Genomic DNA, 21,249 nt, shown 5'->3' with positions numbered 1-21,249 from the left:
TATACCAGAAGATTTAACCTAACTGATTTGATCTATTGTTGTTGAAGGATAAATTCTGCTCCCTGGTATGTCGAAAAATAATTGTAAAGCTTTTGGAAAATGTCTATCCTATTGGATTTTGATAAGAAGGCTATTGAGGTTTAATAATATCTTCTATCCATTTCCAGTCAGCCCTTAACATGTCTCCTTATGTGTCCCCAAAGCCTCTTCAAGACTGCCTTTTCATTATAAGTCTCTCAGCTGCCTCTCAAGAGAGACTGGGCTCCCGACAAGAGTGATAGATAGATAGATAACTCTATAGATTATCTCCCACAGATGTTTTCTCTCCAGTAGCCTTTAGGCTATTCCTTCTAAGTAAACAGAGACTAAATAGAGATTCTACTGAACAGAGAAGTCTCCAAGGGCCAATGTCACCAGAGTCAGAGAAATAGCACATTTTAAGAAGGTTGGAAGACTACGGGGCCATTCTTTTACTCCAAGTCTGAATCAAAAACATTTACGCAAACAGCTGTTAAGAAAAAAAACAACAAAAAAAAGATTTAAAAAAATAGCAATTTCAAAGGCACCACTGTCGCCCACTTCTAGCAAAATATCCAAGTATCTTAAATTTATATTTATATAAATATAAAAAAGAGAGAGAGAGAGAGAGAGAGAGAGAGAGAGATGCTTTTTTAAGGTTTATTTCAGAATTTACAAAATAAAAATATATATTTGGAATCTCTAAAGTGGAGCGTGAATAATAGTACAAACGACTGATCTTTTTAACTGTTTGAGAACCAGGAGTTAATAGGTATATTGTGACTGTTATGAGAATAACAAAACAAAAAATAAACGTATGACCCGCTGTAGTTAAATAAACAGCATAAAACATAGTTTGCTTTGACAGCGTACAAGATGTGCCTTTAGCAACCACCTAAATTCTGTGTATTCCTACATAATTACAATACTTAACTCTGTGCAAAAGTCTTTTGGCATGCTGGAGACATAATTGTTACCAGGCTTTAAAAATGGCAATTTAAAATGGATGATTGAAAATGGATGACCTGCATCTTATTTCTGTCACTGTTTTGAGCCACACACAAAGGCTGGTATTTGGTTAACCCTATCAGCGCCAGAAAGGTGACCAATGCTTTGCAGCAGAAGAATGGAATATAAGGAGTTAAACACAAGACTTTAAGGTAATTGTCACCTGGTCAGTTGTCGTTCTACATCGCTGATCGCATGCTGCAAGCATATAGCCTGCTGAGGATGATGAGAGTTTATTTTCAACAACTGATTAGTTACCAAGTTCTTCATTCCAGAAATTTTTTTACAGTGGAACTTAAGGAGCACAAAAATATGAATGACTCCCCTAATGTTACCACTTCATGGACCAGAAAGATGTCCTCACTGATACAGTAACTTACTTGTTATAAAGTACCTTAACCCTTTAAATAACTTGATAAGGCAAATGAATGTTGCCAAATTGGTCCAAGTGAATATGGAATCTTTGATTGAAGTTTATTGTGTTAACAAACAAAAGATGGATAGTCCGTACGCATTCAGGACCTCTTCTTCCTCTGAAGATGACACCTGTGATTCTTCATCTTTTTTTTTACCGGCTCCTGCTTTTTTGCCGCGTGACAATTAAGCAGTATGAACGAGGAAACCATGTAAATGATTACAAGACTATTTACGAGAAGGGTTTGGTCAATAAAGTGTAATAGGTGGTAGGACAGCAGCTTTAATGGTGTCTTAAAATGGAAAAGGTATTAATGGTAAAGGAAAAGTAGTTATGAGGTAGATAAGATGATAATCTCTCAATATTTCTTGTCCAGTGTCAGCACTTAGGAAGGTTTCACATTCTGTATAAATGACCTCGGACATGGGCTTATTCAGATCTTGGGGAGAAAAAAGCTTCTAACTCTGGTAAAGGGTTAATAACGGCACTTTAACTTAAAACAGGGGAGTTAGTGCTTTAGGAGGCCTTTAAAACCCACCGATCCTGAACTTTCTGCCCTAAGAGTAGACTTGAACTCTTTACCTTATTGGTACGACCTTCTTAACCTTCCCCCTTTAAAACCTACTGCCCATCCATAAATGATCTTGTCACCTCATAAAGTCGAGGGCTTCTGCTAGAGCTCTGCTTTAATGGAAACTAAATTCTAGACTACATTCCCATAGTAGATTCTTCCATGATTTTATATTTCACTATAGTACAAATGAAGATACAATTCAGGAGCCAAATGCCTATCCCAAGCATGTTTACATTTCCTCACTGTCTTAGCCTCTACCACTTCTGCTGAGAGACTGTTCCACTTATCTACGACTACCTTTATTGCATCATATATATATATATCATATTCTTCTGCTTATATAAAAATAATTACTATTTCTTTACTGACGCAATAAATGAGGGAGTGTTATGTTGATTGAATGGATGAGTGAATTGTAACGCTTGCAACCCTGTGATTAGAGGGTTATATGATAATAAGGATTTCTTGTTCTGCCACCTTACAAACGTGTCTGCGAGCACAAAAAGATCCCACAGAGTCATGGACAACACAGCGTGAATTATGGCATGATGCAAGGTAAAAAGTTCATCCCCATACACTCCGGTTCTTTCTGAAGGTCAGGAGATGGTCACACCATGGACACAAAACTTTTCAAGGCTTGGATGTCTCTTTCGAGTACAGCGTTATACTCGTAATACAAAATATCTTCCCCATGTTATTATTATTATTTATTTTTTTAATTTATATATCGCAAACAATTTACGCAGCGCTTCTTACAATACATATTTTCAAAGGGACTGACAAAACTAGAAGCGACAGACTAAGACGGACCGATACATTAGGTAACCATGTAAAACGATTTTTTGGGGGGGAAATTAAAACCGCAAATTCACATGTCTAAGCATTTCTAGGAATTTATTTACTGTTTTATTTGTGCGTTTTTCATAAACCAGGGAAAACAGGGCAATAAACACTGAACAAACTCAAATAAAGTTAGAATGTACGTGGTTTATGTTTCATTACGGTAAGAACCGAAGTCTATCATGAGTACGTTGGGAGGCATCAATCTGTACTCATTTAATGGATGATGATTTACCGTCGAATCCTAAATGTATTTTAAATATGGTAAAGTCCCACTTCACTAGCACTCAGCATCTGCCAAATGAGGTCATTTCAAAAATATTTACATTCATGCAACGTGCGGCCTGAGAACTCTGAATTGAGATAGTTTGTGCTGGATTCTGAGACGTCTGAGGAGGCCAATAGGGACGTTTTTCGGTCGTTAATACACACTTGGTTCAATGCAAACATTCGAAGAGCCGGTCCACACCATGAACTTATCCAGCACTACTGAAAAGAATTCTAATAGAAACTGTGATAAAATCCCAAACCCCTGCTCACCCTTCTCAACCGGAAAGGGTTAAAGTGATAACACGTAAATGGAATCTTTAATGATAGAATTGTATCATAATAATCTGTTCTGAATAGTATAATCCATCCAAACTCGATCACATTGTTTGTATAAGACATTGGGGTGCTTCATACCTTTTTGGGAATTTTAGGGGTTAAATTAATGTATGCATTCATGTTAGTTTATGGAAGGTGCCTGTTAGGGCTTTATGATGCTTTATGATGGTTGTATTGCACACTACAGATCACGTTATTTGGGTTAGATTTTGGCAGATTACAGAACATCAGTATCCTACCTTTCTAAGACAGACATCTTGCGACGTCACTTCTGAATCAGGAAGAATTTGCTGTAGATTAAAAAAAGAGAAGAATGTCAGAATTCAGGACAAAATTAGTGTTTATAAATTACTAAATCTTTTATATTTACTACAGCAAAACTCATTTTTTTGCATACAAGAATATGTTAATCAAGTAAGTTTCATAGAAACTATTAATCAGTCCTTGGTCTTGTCTTAGATTCATGCCTATCCCATGCATGTTTAAATTATTTCATTGTATTAGTATCTACCACCTCTGCTGGGAGGCAGTTCCATTTATCTTATCTGCCAGACTCTCAGTAAAGTAAAACTTCTTTACCTTTTAGAGTACGGCCACTTGCGCTAACATCTCCCTCCTGTACTTTTACAGTTAGATATTTAAATATTTCGATCACATCTCTTCTCTCTCTTTAATTTATTTTACTAACATTTAAAAAAAAATTAAGCTAACCTAACACTTACAAAAATATAAAATAATAATAAATGACATTGGTTGATTTTGGAAGTCCCTTTACAGTCGTGCCAAATAATAATTAAATTACTTTTATATTGTATATGTTATGAAAGGGTTAACACACGGGTTTATCAGTATTATTTCATCCGCAAGACTCCATACATTGATCTGTGTGTTCGTGATTTATTACTTCCCTAATGGCTGTATTGATTTAGCCTATGTATTTCAATAGATACACCGTTGTTCAATATACCCTAATGTTTATGAACAAAATTCAATATACACCATTATTGAAATATAAGGTGGACTTGTTTTCGGGACTGTTGGTAACTATGGTAATCTAAACGGTAAAATGGTCCAACCTGCCTGGTTCTGAAAACTGTGATAATATATAGAAACGTAGATGGTTAAAGTCCTTGGTCTCATCTTTGATTCAGGGGCCATATGTCCATCCCATGCATCTTTAATTCTCCTTGCAGTGTTAACCTCTACCACGTCTGCTGGGGGGACGTTCCACTTATCGTCCACCCTCTAAAAATAGGTAATGTGAAGTAGTGTTCAAAAACACGTATAACCTTATATACCGTATATGGTACAAAATATAGGCCAGTAAACATTAATTTATACAAAAGAAAGAGTCTTGTGCCCGATAGCTCATATAGACCTGGATATCCTTCTCCTTAGACTATAATGGAATCTTTTGGAATTAACCCCTTAATGACAAAGCCCATACATGTACAGGCTCAAAATGCATTGTTTTCAATGGGTTTAGGGACCGCCCACTGTCCTTAAGGGGTTAAGATACCAACATGTTGAACGAATGGAAAAGAGAGCCGTAAAGAAGCTGCCGATATGACAGTCAGACCATGTGATTCATATAGAAAGACAGTTTACACGCTAGAATTCTTTCCCTGTAGTGGAGGCTGAATTTGATTACATTACAGAGACAGATCACAACCGTTCTATTTAAATGGAAATATTATCCTTTGGCTTCACCAGTCTAGATAAACTGTCACTGAGAAAAAGAACTGTGATATAATGGGGTTTGATGTGCACTTAGCGTGGCATCAATTTTTTGGGGCCGCAAGTAAAAAAAAAAAAAAAACTCTTCTGCTTTCTCTTTATTTCAAAGCCACTGAAAAAGCTTTTATACAGTTTACATAATGTTAACACACATTTCTAAACACTTCAAATCATATACATTGTTTGTCTGTTTCATATGTTTTAAGTTACCCTCAAGTATACGTATATGTGCGTAAATTCCAATGCCATTATGTTTTTCTTTTCCCCACCCCCCATTTTCCATGATTTTAAAATTCAAAATTTTCCAATTTCTTAATGAGCTGGTTAAGAAATTAGATACAGAACCAAAACGTGATACAGACTTGTGGGGGATATCATAATGAAAATATTTGTGGCATGGACAGGTAGCCTTATGGCTGGATAACAGGAATTGTAGTCAACAAGATGGAATGCTTACAGATAGCTACCCTTAGTTAGCATAAAAAGAACAATTCCAGTCTTTAATGTAAAACTTTCCATTTTCTAAACATACTTATTAAGTTTTATATCCTTTCAAGATAATGATAAAACTGGGCAGACTAGATGGATCGAAACTAAATGTTTAAACTAAAAAGGAACTACAGCCAACTTGGAGTCTTCCCAAGCTTAGATTCCAATGGGATACGACTTAGCCCAGGTGTCCATGGACCTTGTCAACTTAAGTTGGCCATTGTGACCTGAGTGGGCATTTAAGTATATACCCAAGGGACTAGTTTCTTACTCAACTATTACCATGTCCGGTCCATCAAGTAAGCAAGACATTTGATAAACCTGTATTTCTTCTGTGTCCTCTTGTTTCGCCTATTTATAACTCAAATAAACATATTTTTTTGTAAGAAAACATAGAAATGATAATTTTCACTAGGATACAGTCAGCGTAAAATATGTGCAGGAATAAGTATATCCACATGCACACTTAGGTGTGTACGCATGTGCTTGTGTGTCACTGTCCACGCTGCTTCTAGACAACGTCATTAACACCAGGTGTGTGTACTTTGTGCTCTATAAGAAATTGTTATTTTTTAAGCAAAATCTTTCTTTGCAGGTCGTAATCTTTTAATCACCTGATAAATCCCAGCCACCAGCATCACAAGGATAAAGGAGGAAACAATTATTACCACTGCCAAGATGGATGAATCTCTCTCCACCTTTAGTAAATATTAACCCTGCATTTGTATAGAATCTCCCTTGCAAAAGGTTGACCTCAAAAAATTAACCATTTAAATGCCAGACAGAGGAGTCGTATATATTCGTATTTGTAAATGTACTTTTAAATGATGTAAACTCTATTTATTAGAGTAAATCTGTATATATAATGTTTAATCTGCTATCTCTCAGGAGCAAAAAAAACGTTTAACTCGTTTAAACGTTTAAACGTTTTATTCTAATACAGTGCAAAATGTAATGAATAATTTGGGGTAAAAAAAATGACAATAAAATAATAATAATAATAATAATAATAATAATAATATTAATAATAATAAAATCTATCTTTAGAATTTAATATCTGTAATGAATGTTAAAGAATGTTTTTTTCTATAATAAAAAAAAAAGAAAAAAAATCTAGAAGAAGGCAGGTACTATCTAGAAAGGTTTGGTGTGCCAGGTGTATGTCTATATTGTGATATTTGGAATTGTCTAAATAGACATTTTGTTTTCTTATCCCCTAGAATACCCCATATTCATTTACGGTATTGTATCTTTCACCAGTAAACAATTTTACCAATTAATGCAATTGGTAGAGGCATAAATAGAGGCAATTCCGAAACTTGATGTTCAAGAGAGAATAATTGTAACCCTTATTGATACAGAAAGCTGGCATCTTATTCTTTGATATCTAGCTGGCTGAACACTTTCTTTAATTCACAGTCTAATTCTTGAGTTTCCCATTTATCTCAAAGAATAGGAGCTCATCTGGGAGCCCTTCGTTTGACCTCTTTTTCCACATCCAGTTTATGCTGGGCAAGTTGTAGCATTTAGACAAGAAAAGACCTTGCTGTCTGTCCCATTCACTGACTGCCATTGAAAACGCATTGCTTTTCTCCAAGGTTGGATCCTTGCGGAGATCCTCATTGTTCTTAGCTACAAAATATAGCTGAGGCCCTTCTGGTAGACTCATTGAAAAGTGAAAGTGCTTTACCTACCCTCGTATCTTCACAGTGGATTAACATATAAATTGTTTCATTTCTTCTGTCAGGTGTCAGAGACAATCTCTGAGACAGTTCAAACAGTCCCTCTGTCTGAAACCTCCCTCACTGTTTCATGCCGTGTTCTTTCACGTTTAGATAAAACATAATGGAACATTATTTCTATAAAGGAATGCATTTATACCTAAAGAAAGGGCCTCTAAACTATTCAAGGATTTGTTACCCCACATCTTGTTTTATGGATGTGTTGGTCCGCTAAGTATTATAACCAATAAGAACACATACAATGGTGTCAACCAGTCAAACATACGTCCGGCAAAAAGAAAACCCCCCCAAAGATGCAGAAAACTATTAATAAAAAAAATGTCCACATTTGTTGTTAAAAAAGGCACAAAAAACGTATATTGTCTCTAACGTTCCCTTGTCTCCTTATACCGCCATGGGGTTAGGGTAGGTAGGCATTGAGTTCCCCCACACTACATTGATTTGTGCCCCTCCATAAATATGTGCTTGTGCTATAACTCTAACCACTAAGCTATAGATACCCTATCCACCCTTTATTTTTCGGATACCAGAAGACTTGGGTTAAGATCAATAGGCAATTGCCCTAACTTCTTCTGGGATACTTAAACTATGTCTATATTTGTTAACTGTCGGCATCTTTAATGTTTAATGGTGTATAACACTTTGCACTGCTTAACTGTATTAAGAAGGTAGGCTTCAACGCACAAGTGACGTTTAAAAAGAACTCAAAGATAAAAACCACAGTATGGCATTAAAATAAATCATATACACAAGGAATTCCCTCCTTCTCTAATCCTTAAAGGAGATATGCAAATACAGCCCGGTAGGTATTATCTTTTTCCACCTCACTGTATAAAGGTGCACTTTTCACCTAAAACTTCTGACATTCATTATCCCCCTGTGATTAATGGCAACTTTTCTCTCCAGAGTTTTTTCTTCTTATATCTACACGTTCAAATAGATACATGTCACGTTCTTCACTGTGTTTTGTTTGTTCTTTAAGATATTTCCCACCAGACATACAGATAGTTGAAATGAGATTAGTCACATGTATTAACTCTTTCTTCTACCGCCGTCACAATTTAACTCTGAATAGTCTATTTTATTAAGCAGACTTGGTACAAGATGATCTACCCAAGTATACTCAGCTAAGTTCACGTACAGAACATAAATCCTGATCATAAGACTTCAGGTTGAAGGACATCTGCACAGCTTAGCATCTAGCCTTCACCGAAGGAAAGTGGGTCATGTTTTCAAGACTCCCATGTCTCATGCCAATGTTATACATTTTTGAATGAAAATATCCTAGAGTGCTTGTACACAATGTCCATGTATCAACGACCTGCAGAACTGTTCTTCAATCCAACCTAAAAAGGTTGCGTTGATGACATTCCATGCTCTAAAGACTCTAAAGCCTACTCTAGTCGGATGGACGTTCATGGGCAAGTAGCGGTGAACTCTCTAGTGCCAACTTCTACCATTGGTTTTGGTGCAGAAGGACCAATGGCATTCTTTCTAGGACACATGATCACTTTGATGACCGATCGCATACACTGATGCCACCCAGGTGACATGCTTTAGTGGTAATAAGTACCTTAAGGCACAAATGGGGGTTAATTGTAGACATGATCACAATTATGGCAGCTCCAAGCTTCCTCTTTGTGCCCGTTTAGCTGCATGGATGATACCAGGATGGTGTGGCTAGTGCTAACCTACCCATCATCTACTCAAAGATAATCTGTTAGGAGTTTGACCAAGACAAGCAAGAGGTTTTGTTAAAGATGGGAAATTCTAACCGATGATATTCTTTTGGGTGTTGTCAACATGTATCTCCTTACATGCTGTTATTTATTTTAGAGTAATCCCAATGTTGGTTAACGTATTCCAAAACCAACTAACCAAAGAATGCCACAACCATCAGAATCTGACAAGGATATTAACCACACAACGTAAGTGAAATTCCACCTTAAACAGCCTGCAGAATTTCTTCAGTTCGATTTCCCTGCCCCTCCAACGTCAAACTGTCATATTGTAACATCCTGGTGGGAATAAGTGGTCAGACAGTAAAGATCCAACTGAGACATCTTTCAAGCAGCGTCCTTGCATATGGCTGTTAAGAAGGAGAGCGTGTTTGACCGCTAGGTCACTCGTCTATCATTATCAGGTAGGGCATCTGAAAAGCACCTTTAAAACTGCATACAAATCGCAAGTCTTCCTCCCCATTTTTAACGTTTGTTATAGAAATACCTTTTGGGAAAAAAAAAAGATTTAAATGGCTTCCCTAATGAGTCCAGAACTAGCTTTAATATCCTGCTCTTGCGGTTTAAAACTGATTTTCCTAAATTGACAGGAAATTAAGTGGAGATGTTTGAGGAGAATGTTATGCGAGGCCAAGCTATTAGATAACATAATGAGGATAGCTAAAGATATAACTCAAAGTCTACGAACTGCAGAGATATAATTGAAAGGCGCATAATCTCCTCAAAATAGGAATTACATTTTTATAAATTATTTGAAATCTGGTTTTTGTGGTATTGCGCATTCAAAGCTTTAAAACCGACTCCACAGACACTGCATTTTAGTTTATATGCCATAAGACATTTCCTTTTAATGTCTACGGTGTCACAATAGCCATCGCCGGGACCGGACAAAATAAGTAACTCTGTAGATATTCTCGTAATCTTCATGAGAAGGTCCTCATCTCTGCTGTCACGTTAGCAATTTACACGGTTTCTTATTTTTTATGTATAACCATAAAAAAAAAAGTTCTCGATATTTGGCATACTACTATTGTAATCAACCTGAAATCATTGGGCTATAAACATTGTGAATCTTTACAACCCTGCCGAGTGGTGTATGTATGTGACGCATTGCTCTAGACCAGGGGTAGGCAAATCTTTCGGTCTTCTGATGTTGTGGACTACATCTCCCATAATGCTCTTACAGTCATAATGCTGGCAAAGCATCAAGGGAAATGTAGTTCACAACATCTGGAGAGCCTACCCCTGCCCTACACCAGGGGCATCACTAGAAACCACAGGGCCCTGGTGTGAAAATTGCACGGGGCGCCCCAACAGCTTGTCTGTGCCATCATTGCCCCCAAACAACTTGTCTATGCTTTCTATGTCCCTTGCCCCCACCTGCTGGAGAGCCTAATTTGCCCCGGTAATGCACCACAGATTCTACCTCCCTCTTGGACCTACTGCCCTAGGCCTAACCTCGGTCATTGTAAGATACTGCTGATCATATTGAATTAAGCGCATTATAAAATGTCTAATATATGAAGTGAAAAGAAGTGGAAAGGCCATATTTACACACAAAAAAATGATTTATTTTATCCACAAAGAAATCCGTTGTTATCTTGTGCTGCACACCCCAAGTTACTGAACATATTATTTAATAACCTCCTTTTCGGATTGGATTAAACAAATGATTATCACTTGTTTTTCCATGCCTTGCCTACTGATAATAGAACTGTTCTGATTAAATATTTGTTTTTATTAGGTGTCTCTGATGTTACGTGATAATAAGGGACATTAAACAATAGAGCCATCAAAGCTCTTCCAGAGTCCACTCTCGCTTGGCTAATAATCAAACTATTTGTTTTATTAGTGAAAAACAAAGGTTTCATTCACCGGGAGATGCTTCCTCATCAGATTATTTATGTATCTGGCTGGGATATGATCTAACTATGGTAACGAGACAATGTGGCAGCCAGAATGAACGTTGAGTTTAAAAGTCCAGCGGACCTGCTGCTGAGTTCACGTGCCTCGTTGTTCGCAATAAATGTAATTCACACAACTGCGGTCATTGTTCTATCGACATTGTAAGGCGTTGTGTACTTCCGGTGATTAGGGAACCCGGCTCTTGGATGGATGTGGAACCCAGCAAACAACAGAAAAACTGAAAAAACCCCAGAGAAATCAGGATATTTACCAGGAAAATTTCACACCGACCCTGAATTGAATATTCTTTTGGATCAAATCTTATGTGACATAATTGCCTTTTGATATTATAGAACCGTCATCTAAACATGGACAGATAGTTCTTTAATTATTATCATTTTTATTATCATTGTTGTAATTATTATTATTATTATTATTACTATTATTATTTAATTCAGTGTATGGATTGTATCTATTATATAGAATTAATTCTTGTCCTTGTTAAATGGCCGATATGGTGCCCTATAAGATGCTAACATGTAACACAAGTCCACTAACAACATTTCCCTACATGTAAAATCAGGCATAGCTTGCTGAACATCCCAAAAAATTGGAGCGTTTATGGAATCTACCTGTAGTATTTAAGCCAAAAAATGACGAAAAGCCTACCCCTAGTCATGTGGCGTTGGAATAAAATTAACTGATGCATATGTAGAAAGGGTAAAAAAAAGAAGCATCTTCTTGACATCTACCTGAAGTACACAACGAGAGATTAAGAAATCGATGCAGTAGCTCAGCTCTGTAGGAAACTCCTCAAACTTCTTTTAGTTGACCAAGTTATGGAAGCTACAAATATATCAGGGTGAAACGACTTGGGGTCTGACCTTACATAAAACCAAAGAACGACACCATACCTGAGGACTGCCAAATCAGCCCTCAAACACTCCAGTACAAAAAGGGGTATTCTCGGGCCAAATTGGCCCTTAACGAGCAAACCCCTTAATGAATAGACCCCCTTAGTAGACAAACCACAAACATTCCTCATGATCTGGGCAATGGTAAAAATCAAAGCCCCCATATATATTTTATTTAAGCAAAACCGACGACATTCCTGTGCATTTACATATCAAGACGTCATCAGACTAAATCATAATTTGGGTGTTTCAACACTTAAGGGATTAAACTTACTTTCTTACAAGAAGAAGTAACAGCCTTTATTTCAGCTGTACATTTTTATACATCTTAAAAGACTGACATACGAGCTCGTTGTTTGAACAGCTGGTTGATTGACCATGATACAGTCAGCAATTTGGTGTCAATTTTCTGATGAACGGTAAAAAGTATTTTTATGTTAGTATATGATTGCAGACATTCTAAAAAACATACCTTTTTGTGTATGACTTAACACATGAGCAAATACAGCTTTTTTTTTTCATATTGGGAGAAAATCGTTGGTATTTGTTGAATAAATAGCTTGAAAAAACAAATATGCTTCTTTTCAGCATTAAAGATTTTTTAAACAAACAAATTCCTGAACTTTTTGCTTCGTTTTCTACTGAACAATGGCAAGCCCTTATTATAAAAGTATTATAATATAAAAAAAAATTGAAAATATATATATTTTCGTAATCAATTTCTTGGACAGTTAGTTACAACTATAAATACATGTATAGACAAACACTATAACTATATACATTCCTGTAACTATATAAATATAGGTAAATCATAAATATCTAAGGTACAAAAAAAGAACTGTTTCTCATCACTAGGAGAGAGAATTCCGCTGTTATATGACATCATGTAACCGCCATAAGAGAAGATCTAAAACGCAAGAGTTTTCAAGAAAACGGCACAGTCAGTTAGAGAGACGCTTACCTACCACATTTTTTTGTAAGGATTTTCCACAAAAATGGTAAAATGTGAGTCTGCTCATACCCACTCCTAGCCAGGTCCCTACTGAGTTCAGCTGGTGAGTTTGCCTAAAGTTGGGCCTGAATTCACCTCTGGATGTCAACACATATATCGACTTAGTAATGAGTATATTTTGGGTCTACCCAAATCAGATGGTGTTCTTGGGGTTAAATTTCCTTTTTAATTATAAAAAAAACTCAAGGAATTAGAGGCGTGTGTGTATAAAACCCCATGTTATATGAAGGTAAGAATCCAATCTGGTTTTTTTTGGGTCAGCCTAATATGTGGAGTGCCAGCAAGCTGTAAATGTTGTGATTTTAGTATTGACCTATTTTCCAATACCTGCAAAGATTTATTGTCTTATGAAGAGGTTAATGCTATTTGACCTGGAATGTCAATATCTCAAATACTGACTTGTAAAAAAAATGTAAAATAAATCTCGGAAGGAACAAGACTTATTGAGGTTTGCTCTATTTTTTCATTAAAAGATATGTTTTGAGATACCTGGAATCAACTATTTAAAAAACTTAAAAGCAATACCACTTATTAAAGTATACTATATATTTCATTACTTATGTATCATGTAATATATGATTATTTTCATAGTATATGTATAGGGTAAATTATATAAGGTATATGATATATGTATAATCGATCATTTTTCTTGTACGTTATAAATACATGAAGCATGCAATGTGAATTTGATATCAGTTTTGTTAATATTAATCAAAATATTAAAATCTGACTAAAAAAATATTCCATACATTGTAGAATACTCAAGTAAACCAAAATATTCCATTCCAAATTATCCCATTCATTTGATTGCCATAGTTGTCTAAATTTTGCCATTCTTTGAGACATAAAGGTTCCAAATAATGGTACTTCTGAACTCCGGGACCAATGTCACTAGAATTCACCTTTGACATCGAGAAATGGCTACTAATAGCCTACGTTTGATGTGGATGTCAATGGGCTGCAAAATACTGCCGCACTTTGATCTTTTATCTCATGATGAGTTCAGGAGTAAGGTCACGGAAGCTTTGGTCATGAGACAAAGTTATACAGTAACCTACGCACAAAGGACGAGCCTTGTATAATCAGGATAGCCTTACATAAAGACTTCTAATCTAAAGAAGCCACGGCCAATTAGGCATTCCAATTAATTTATCTCCATGTTTATCTACAATCCAGAAATCATAAAAAAAAAAAATATTGAACTGTAATAAGAAGTATCAAGTGATGTGAATACAGATATAAAAACAGGTACAATTTGCATTAATTTGTGTACATTTCTGAACAGGAAATCCAATTCCAGTAAAAGAGAATTGGTGATTCGTCATATAATAGATTCATTGAATATCTAATATCTAATATCTATTTTTTTTTTTATAATTATTGTACCTATTTCTCTAGTGTTGTACCTTTTTCCCAAGAATCCTCTTATTCTGCAGTACTCAACATTGTTCGCAGAAAACCAGTAATTAGCGAAAATATAATGTATTACCAAAGAAAAAGAGAGGCTGCCCCTCCTCCAATCAGGGCACAGTTTGAAAGAAAACGAGAAAAATTGAAGCAAAATGCCATACAAAATACTTGAAGCAGCCAATCAGTGACAAGAGTTGTCAGGCTACAGAGGAGAAGGGCAACTGCAGGGCTGCAGCTTCTACCTTCTGGTAAGTTTTTTCATTTTGTACTCACCGAGTACTTTAATATACATTCTTCTTTGGCGGGAATAAACTATTCCTTTAGATTCCTTTAGCCTATGTTTCTGCGTACATATTGAGTTGACAATCCAGTCTTTCAGTCTTGCACAGATCCAATGTAACTTGTTTTAAGGAAATGCATACCAAAGTCTAAAGGGACGTAGCCCCGGAATTTGTCTGCATATGTTGAAAAATGGACACTAAGGATGGGACATGTCACTTTGATATGTATCAGGAGAGAAAAAGGCATAAATATTACTTTAACATGGCAAGGTCACTGTCAGAACATGTGATGGAGAGAGATAAATGACCCCATTAGTGGTATCTGAAAAAATAGGATGATATGAGACAGATTTGCTAAAGGCAACAGAAAAAAATAGAATAAACCTCACAGAATGTAAGTGATAAGTATGTATTGGTAAAATGCTGCTGTCACGACACTAAAAATGAGAAACTTAAAGATTAACCGAGAATTTCAAAGAATATATGACTTAAGATCACTGGCTACGCTATAGCGCAGGTCCAAAATGGTCCCTGCTAAAAGTGCATTTGAATTTTTTGGGGCACTTAACCCAATAGAAATTTCAAACAACATTGTCCAATATCATAAAAGGGTCAGGTTCTTTATTACGTGAGACTAGGTTACAACAAAAGATTATTTAAATAGTTCTCTGTTTCACTCTGTAAATGTATGCAATAGTGATGATTTTTTTCTGTTTTATCCTTCATACAATATGTTTTGTGGTTTCCTGTGATTCTTTGTGATCAGATTAATTGATAACACAACCAAAACGGATAATTTAACCTGTAGAAGGATGATGAAAAACCTGAGAATTTGACTACAGACGCACCTTGAAAAGACTACATCCACAGGTATTCTGTATGCAACCTTGGCTAGAATCCTCATCATGTAGATTAGAGATTTACCTACCATTCTACACTTTTATTTTAAGGTTTCTGACGAAGCAAGTAGGGGAGATGCTTAACGAGGTCTCTACCCCAACATTCTTTCTGGGAAAATATCTGGGGGCAACATTACAATTTGATAGTCGTTCTTGTTTCCTTCTGTCTTTCTCCATTGGCCAAAATGTCATTGTTCTTCTCTAGTGAAACAGTTTTAAGAAAGCATATATAAATATGTCATGCCAATTAAGTAAAAAACTAATCTGGACAGCGCCAAGAATCCATTGACAGAATTAGGATATAAATGGAACATTTTCTAAAATCTTTAAACAAGAATCCATTTGGGAATTAAATATTCACATCGTTGTATCTATGGTATGAACATATTTCTAATATTTGGCAAGAAAAACCGAGGAGAACTTCAACAATATGGATTTTTGTTTTCCATGATGTCCTTATTTACTCTAAATGTGAGTTTTCCTGCCTATTGGTTCATAGTAAAATGTACTTTATTTTCTTATACATATCCATTATCTGTGTGTTTCTTCTCCAGTCTTATTCTGTTTTGTCTAATACTTATGGTTTCGTGTTATTCCCCCATTCCAACAAGTCAACAGTTTGAGTTAGTATAGCATTCATGTACTCTTATCATTTAGCCTTTAGATCAATAAGCCAAACAACATTTCTTTACTTGCTTCACAACCAGAAGTTTGTTTCCCATTCATCAAACTGAAAGTAATGGACAGACGTGCTTAAAATAGAGAATATAGAGATTAATTGGGGTGTGTGTGTGTGGGGGGGGGTGTATTTGTGGTCACCATAACCTCAGTAGATCCTTTAATGCAGATAAAATTTAAAACAATTAAACAAACAAAAAGTCCTAAATGACTCCATCATGATGGAGGCAGATATGAAAAATGAAAGGTACCTCCAGTGACAAAGCATTCTCACTTATCACCCATCTCTAACAGAGAGATGACATCATGTTCTTTAATTTACATGCTTCTATACATAAGTCCAAATATTATCCAATGTTGTATACTGTGCTATGATGTTATGCCAAAAAGGCCAAAAATGTTTTTTTTGGGCATAGAAAGGATGATGATGATGTTCGGCTACGAGAAACCCATTATTTCATTATTTCATTAGTTATACAATGACCTTACAGATATACATTGTTTCAAAACGGATGATTCCGCCTCATCCAACACATACCATAAAAGGTAAAACTCATTTTTATTCTGCATATAAATATACAGCGGCATAGCAGTCGTTAGATCCAATCCATCTCCGTTGGTTTCGGAAGAAAACAAAGGGCTAGACTTTGTGTTGAAAGTATTTTTTTGAAGTGAATAGGCTTGACAGAATGATAAAAGGAGAACTCTTCTAAAGTTTTATCCTGCCAAATGTTCATTTTCTTTTTTCTTTTTTTTTTTTGCAATTGTGTTTAATGTGCTTTTTTTTCTATAGTAGCTCCCTTATTATTCTCTCAGCTTTTAGACCTCTGCTTTTTGACATCTTATGTTTAAGCCTCCACAGGTGCATATTCAATGAGATTGTTGCTGCTTGCAACACAGCATTACTGATACTTATGTGGGGTCATGCTGAAACGCAGGATATATTGTCAGTGACTCTCTAACCTCAGAAATCACACCAGATATCTCATCTACATTCTGTTCCAAGAAAAAAACACAGTCAATTAACGGTGACAAGGAAAATTAAGCCCAGTGAGAATTGACATTGTCCCTTTAACTCGTAGAAAAGCCAAGAACCCAGACTCAAAAGGAATAAACAAATGCCTCTGTGCAACATTGTCTGCCGAGATATGACATTAAAATTGAAATTAGATGCACTCAGTCTAATATGTAGTTATTTATTTCCTGTGGATTTCATACAATATGGTTCTATTAGGATTCTGATTGCCTCCCCAACCCCTACTTCTCCATACGATATAAAATGCTTTTATTCTTTTGGCACTTAATTGTGTTCAGTGGCATATCTAGTATTTATCTTTGCCCTCGCTGTCCCTGAGTCCATAAGATAAACCATCCAGAATGGTAATAAATGTCTTACTATGATTATTGAAGCTTTCAGTGAAATTGATTATCTATTTGAGGTGCAGCAAAGAGTGATTTATTGCTGTCTCTTTAACATTGCACAACACTTATGCCGAGAGATGAACTGTTTGATGGACTCCATTGATTTTCTATGAAAACCTGAAAAAATTCCAAAGTGACAAACTATATGATCACAGAGCTCGTTAAACTGAAAGGATCGAGGATGAAATGCAAAATGCCAATTTGCTTTCGTCCTCCTGTAGTTTCGGAGGTGAAAACGGGGGGTTGCAACTGTCATAAAAAACAAAACCTTATATTCCGGATGACTCCATCTCCAAAATAAGAAAACTCTCAAATGATTTTGTTGGTTTTCAATTAACAATGAGAAGCGCACCATAAACTATATTAGGGGATTTTAGATGGATCATGTTTTTAATTCTTTATGCATCAACCAGGTATGAAGTTTTGTAGATTGGGTTTAGGAGGAAAGCCATGCAGCCCCCCAACCCTTCACTTTTCTGTAGTTTGGTAAAATTGGTGATCAGTTGTTGTAGCACTTTCTCTGATTTGTGAATAAGTGTACAATCAAAATTTCTCTTATACAGGGAAGCCTTGTATTTACATTTAAACATACAGGTTTCCGTTACATATACACCAATTGGGCACCTTACAAATAATACAATATCTGAAAAATGGAAAAATTATTGACTCATGTACGAACAAAAAGTACAAGTGTGAGAGAAAAAAAGAACTCCCAGGCCTTTGGGTTAACATAAAAAATAATTAACCATCAGCAAAAACACCAGATCGAGGAAAAACAAACAAGAGGCGATAGAGAGTATCCTTGGTGCTTCTAGCACTATCGTATCAGAAGACCGAATATCTGTCATTGCTATAAACCCCTTATAGGTTGATTAAAAAGTTTCAAAGAGAAGCTTCTAATCATTAACAACGGGAATAACTTTTGACACTCAATAAAACCCTTAAAAATATTATGAACAAACTTATAATCACAATTATAGAATTCCTCACTATATGCATAGTAGTTATCTGTTTTAGCTACGTTGCTAAATGCTTACGCCATAGGCGGAAGATCCCACCGCTTTTGTGTTGGTGACTGGTTGTGTCCCTTGCAGAAAGGTCCATAACAGAGAATGGTCACGATACAGAATTAAGGTTGTTCTGTTGGGAAAGAAGAGTTTGCCCAGGCTCCTCGAAGTGATGGAATGCTGAAGGATGGTAGTAATCGCTACCTCGGTATCATTTCCTTGGTTGCCAAACCAGTACCAGAGATGGGCTGGATTAAATGCCGGAGATAATCTATCGCAAGTAGTGAAATCGCAATGAATAATGAGGTTAAAAAAAACAGAGACATATCGGTCATAAAATCTGTTGCTGTTTGTAACTCCTTTTTTCCCATTACACTCTATGGGAGGATAGATATTTAAGGGATGCCAGATTTATCTCTACCATTGGATCCAGACGAATGTGTCCTCATTTAGCACCAGGCATTGTGAATATCCCTTCTTTCTGAATATGTATTCAGTAGCACTGAGCATCATATATCCAACCATGCCAAAGGATACAAAATACTACATTTAGCCAGAATCCAATAACCAATGAAACCAGTCCCAAATGCTACATTGGGGATTACAAAAAGAAGCCATGTTTTACCACGTGTGTCTTCAGTCTTACATGCCACCTGAACAGACAAGGTGAACTTCGATTCATCTCTATATTTCAATTAGCGTAAGATAACACGGAGAGTAAAGTCAGCAATGTTCGCTCATCAACGATCGCTTCAAAGACAGACTTTTTTTTTTATTAGCTATATAACTATAAAATGATCCTGTCCGATAATCTAATTAAGACACACAAACACTGGGGGTTTGCATATTGATACATTGGTCACCTTGACTATAAGGGCACATTATGATAGTCTTGACATGAAGCATTAAACATTTAATGGAAAATATAAAAACAAGATGTTTGCTATCAAACTGAGACAATTTGCCAATTATTGATTTACAAGCCTTCTCGGGTGCCCTTTGATGTCTCGTGTTTTCATTTGCAGCAGGTTTATTCGTTTTTGCGTAATAAATGAGCATGTTTAGGAAAATATACGTGTATTAGGCCAACATACATGGACATTTTTTGGGACCCCTCATCAGAGTAACACCAAAACCTTGTACAGAAATATATATCCTAAGCATGTTAAAAAGTGATATTTTTGCTTTAGGTGCGCAGTTAGAGTGGTGGGTCCAAGTCTTTTTTGTGGCTCTGTGATCTATTACTGTCTGTTAATGTAACATAATAAAAATAATATATTTTATTTATGCAGTTTTTATACACATAAATGTAGGCTCTAGGACCATCATACCCTCATCAGGGTTGGAAAGAATGATTTGAGCCTGAACCCTTTTCGTTACCACCACACAGCTGAATGCAAAGGCTTCCTCTTAGAGTAAAAAGATGGCTGCTCATCGGTCACAGACCGACTGGCCACTTCTCCAACAGTAAAATGCCTAAAGGCAGGGCTTTTAAGAACATTGTTGAGTTTTTATTGGTTTTAACATTAGGTTTGGCATATACTGGTTTGGCATATACTGGAAAAAATGGTGGGGGATTAATTTTTTTTTTAAAATGGTCCACCAAATGGTCTCCCAGTGGTTCTGCATCTATTTCTTCATTCAAGTAAAATGTATTTATCTGAAAATAAAAATCAGCCTACGTAATAAGAGAATATTCCACAGCTGCATACAAAATATTAAATTGATGTGGTCTCTATATGTTCTCAGAGCACCACGATGATTCCTGACCGCAGGGAGGACATAAATATCAACTTTTCTAGTAAATGTTTCTATGGCTAGATCAGGAAAAAAAATCTATTATAAACATTTTAGCAAAACTTTCTGCCGGGAGAGATCCTCAGCAGGGAAGGTCTTGAAATATTTGCCCTTACAACTGGTTCACCTACTATTCCCAGTGATGGCAGTCAGCCATTGTTTCTGGATCCAAAAAAAAAAGTATGATGAGGAACACGCTTGATAATGAGGAGAGAAATGACTTGGCAGAAGACAAAGATGAGCCAAAAAACTGAACTTTTATGAGAAATTGGTATGCACGGGTACTTCAGAGAGCATAGCCAATATCTGACAACATTGTGATGTCTGGATTTCCGCCCAGACCATGGGCCTCTTTGCTTCAGTTTATATTAAACGATTTAGATTTCATTCCGCAATATTCTGTATAAAGCAAACTAATCTAGTCGCAGACAAAAACACATTATTACGTTAGGAATATTTTACAATAATACTGTAGAAATCCTTATATACGAAAAAAAACAGGAACATTTCTAATAATTTGCCACAGGGCTATACGATCCGCACCAGTATATTAAGATAAGATGTTATACATCTTCAAAAGTAATCTGAAGGCATTCTGGGTTTTATATTATTATATTAAATATTATTTTTATATCAGACCAGCACCACCTACAAGACCGGTCTAGAACCAAAATTCAAAGCATGTTCCACCTGCGCAAGAAGACCAATCAGGCACATCTTATTATTCATTTTACACAAAGCAGGGTAGGGGGTACC

The 21,249-nt window shown here is 36.0% G+C and overlaps 1 protein-coding gene across 2 annotated transcripts in view; it reads right to left on the bottom strand.

Annotated features, from left to right (window-relative positions):
• The window catches only part of LOC149278354 (histone-lysine N-methyltransferase PRDM16-like), a 173,192-nt gene that overhangs the window by 125,142 nt on the left and 26,801 nt on the right, over window positions 1–21,249 (bottom strand). For both annotated transcript variants that reach the window (XM_089502085.1, XM_089502086.1), the window contains exon 2: window positions 3,701–3,751. In XM_089502085.1, the coding sequence (XP_089358211.1) occupies window positions 3,701–3,751 (51 nt within the window). The remainder of the gene's footprint in view (window positions 1–3,700; window positions 3,752–21,249) is intronic.

Source organism: Sceloporus occidentalis, unplaced genomic scaffold (genome assembly GCF_023333645.1).
Source record: "Sceloporus occidentalis isolate IW3139 unplaced genomic scaffold, rSceOcc1.0.p SCAF_193, whole genome shotgun sequence".
NCBI classification, from domain to species: Eukaryota; Metazoa; Chordata; class Lepidosauria; order Squamata; family Phrynosomatidae; genus Sceloporus; species Sceloporus occidentalis.
This window is presented reverse-complemented; position numbering and strand designations above follow the sequence as displayed.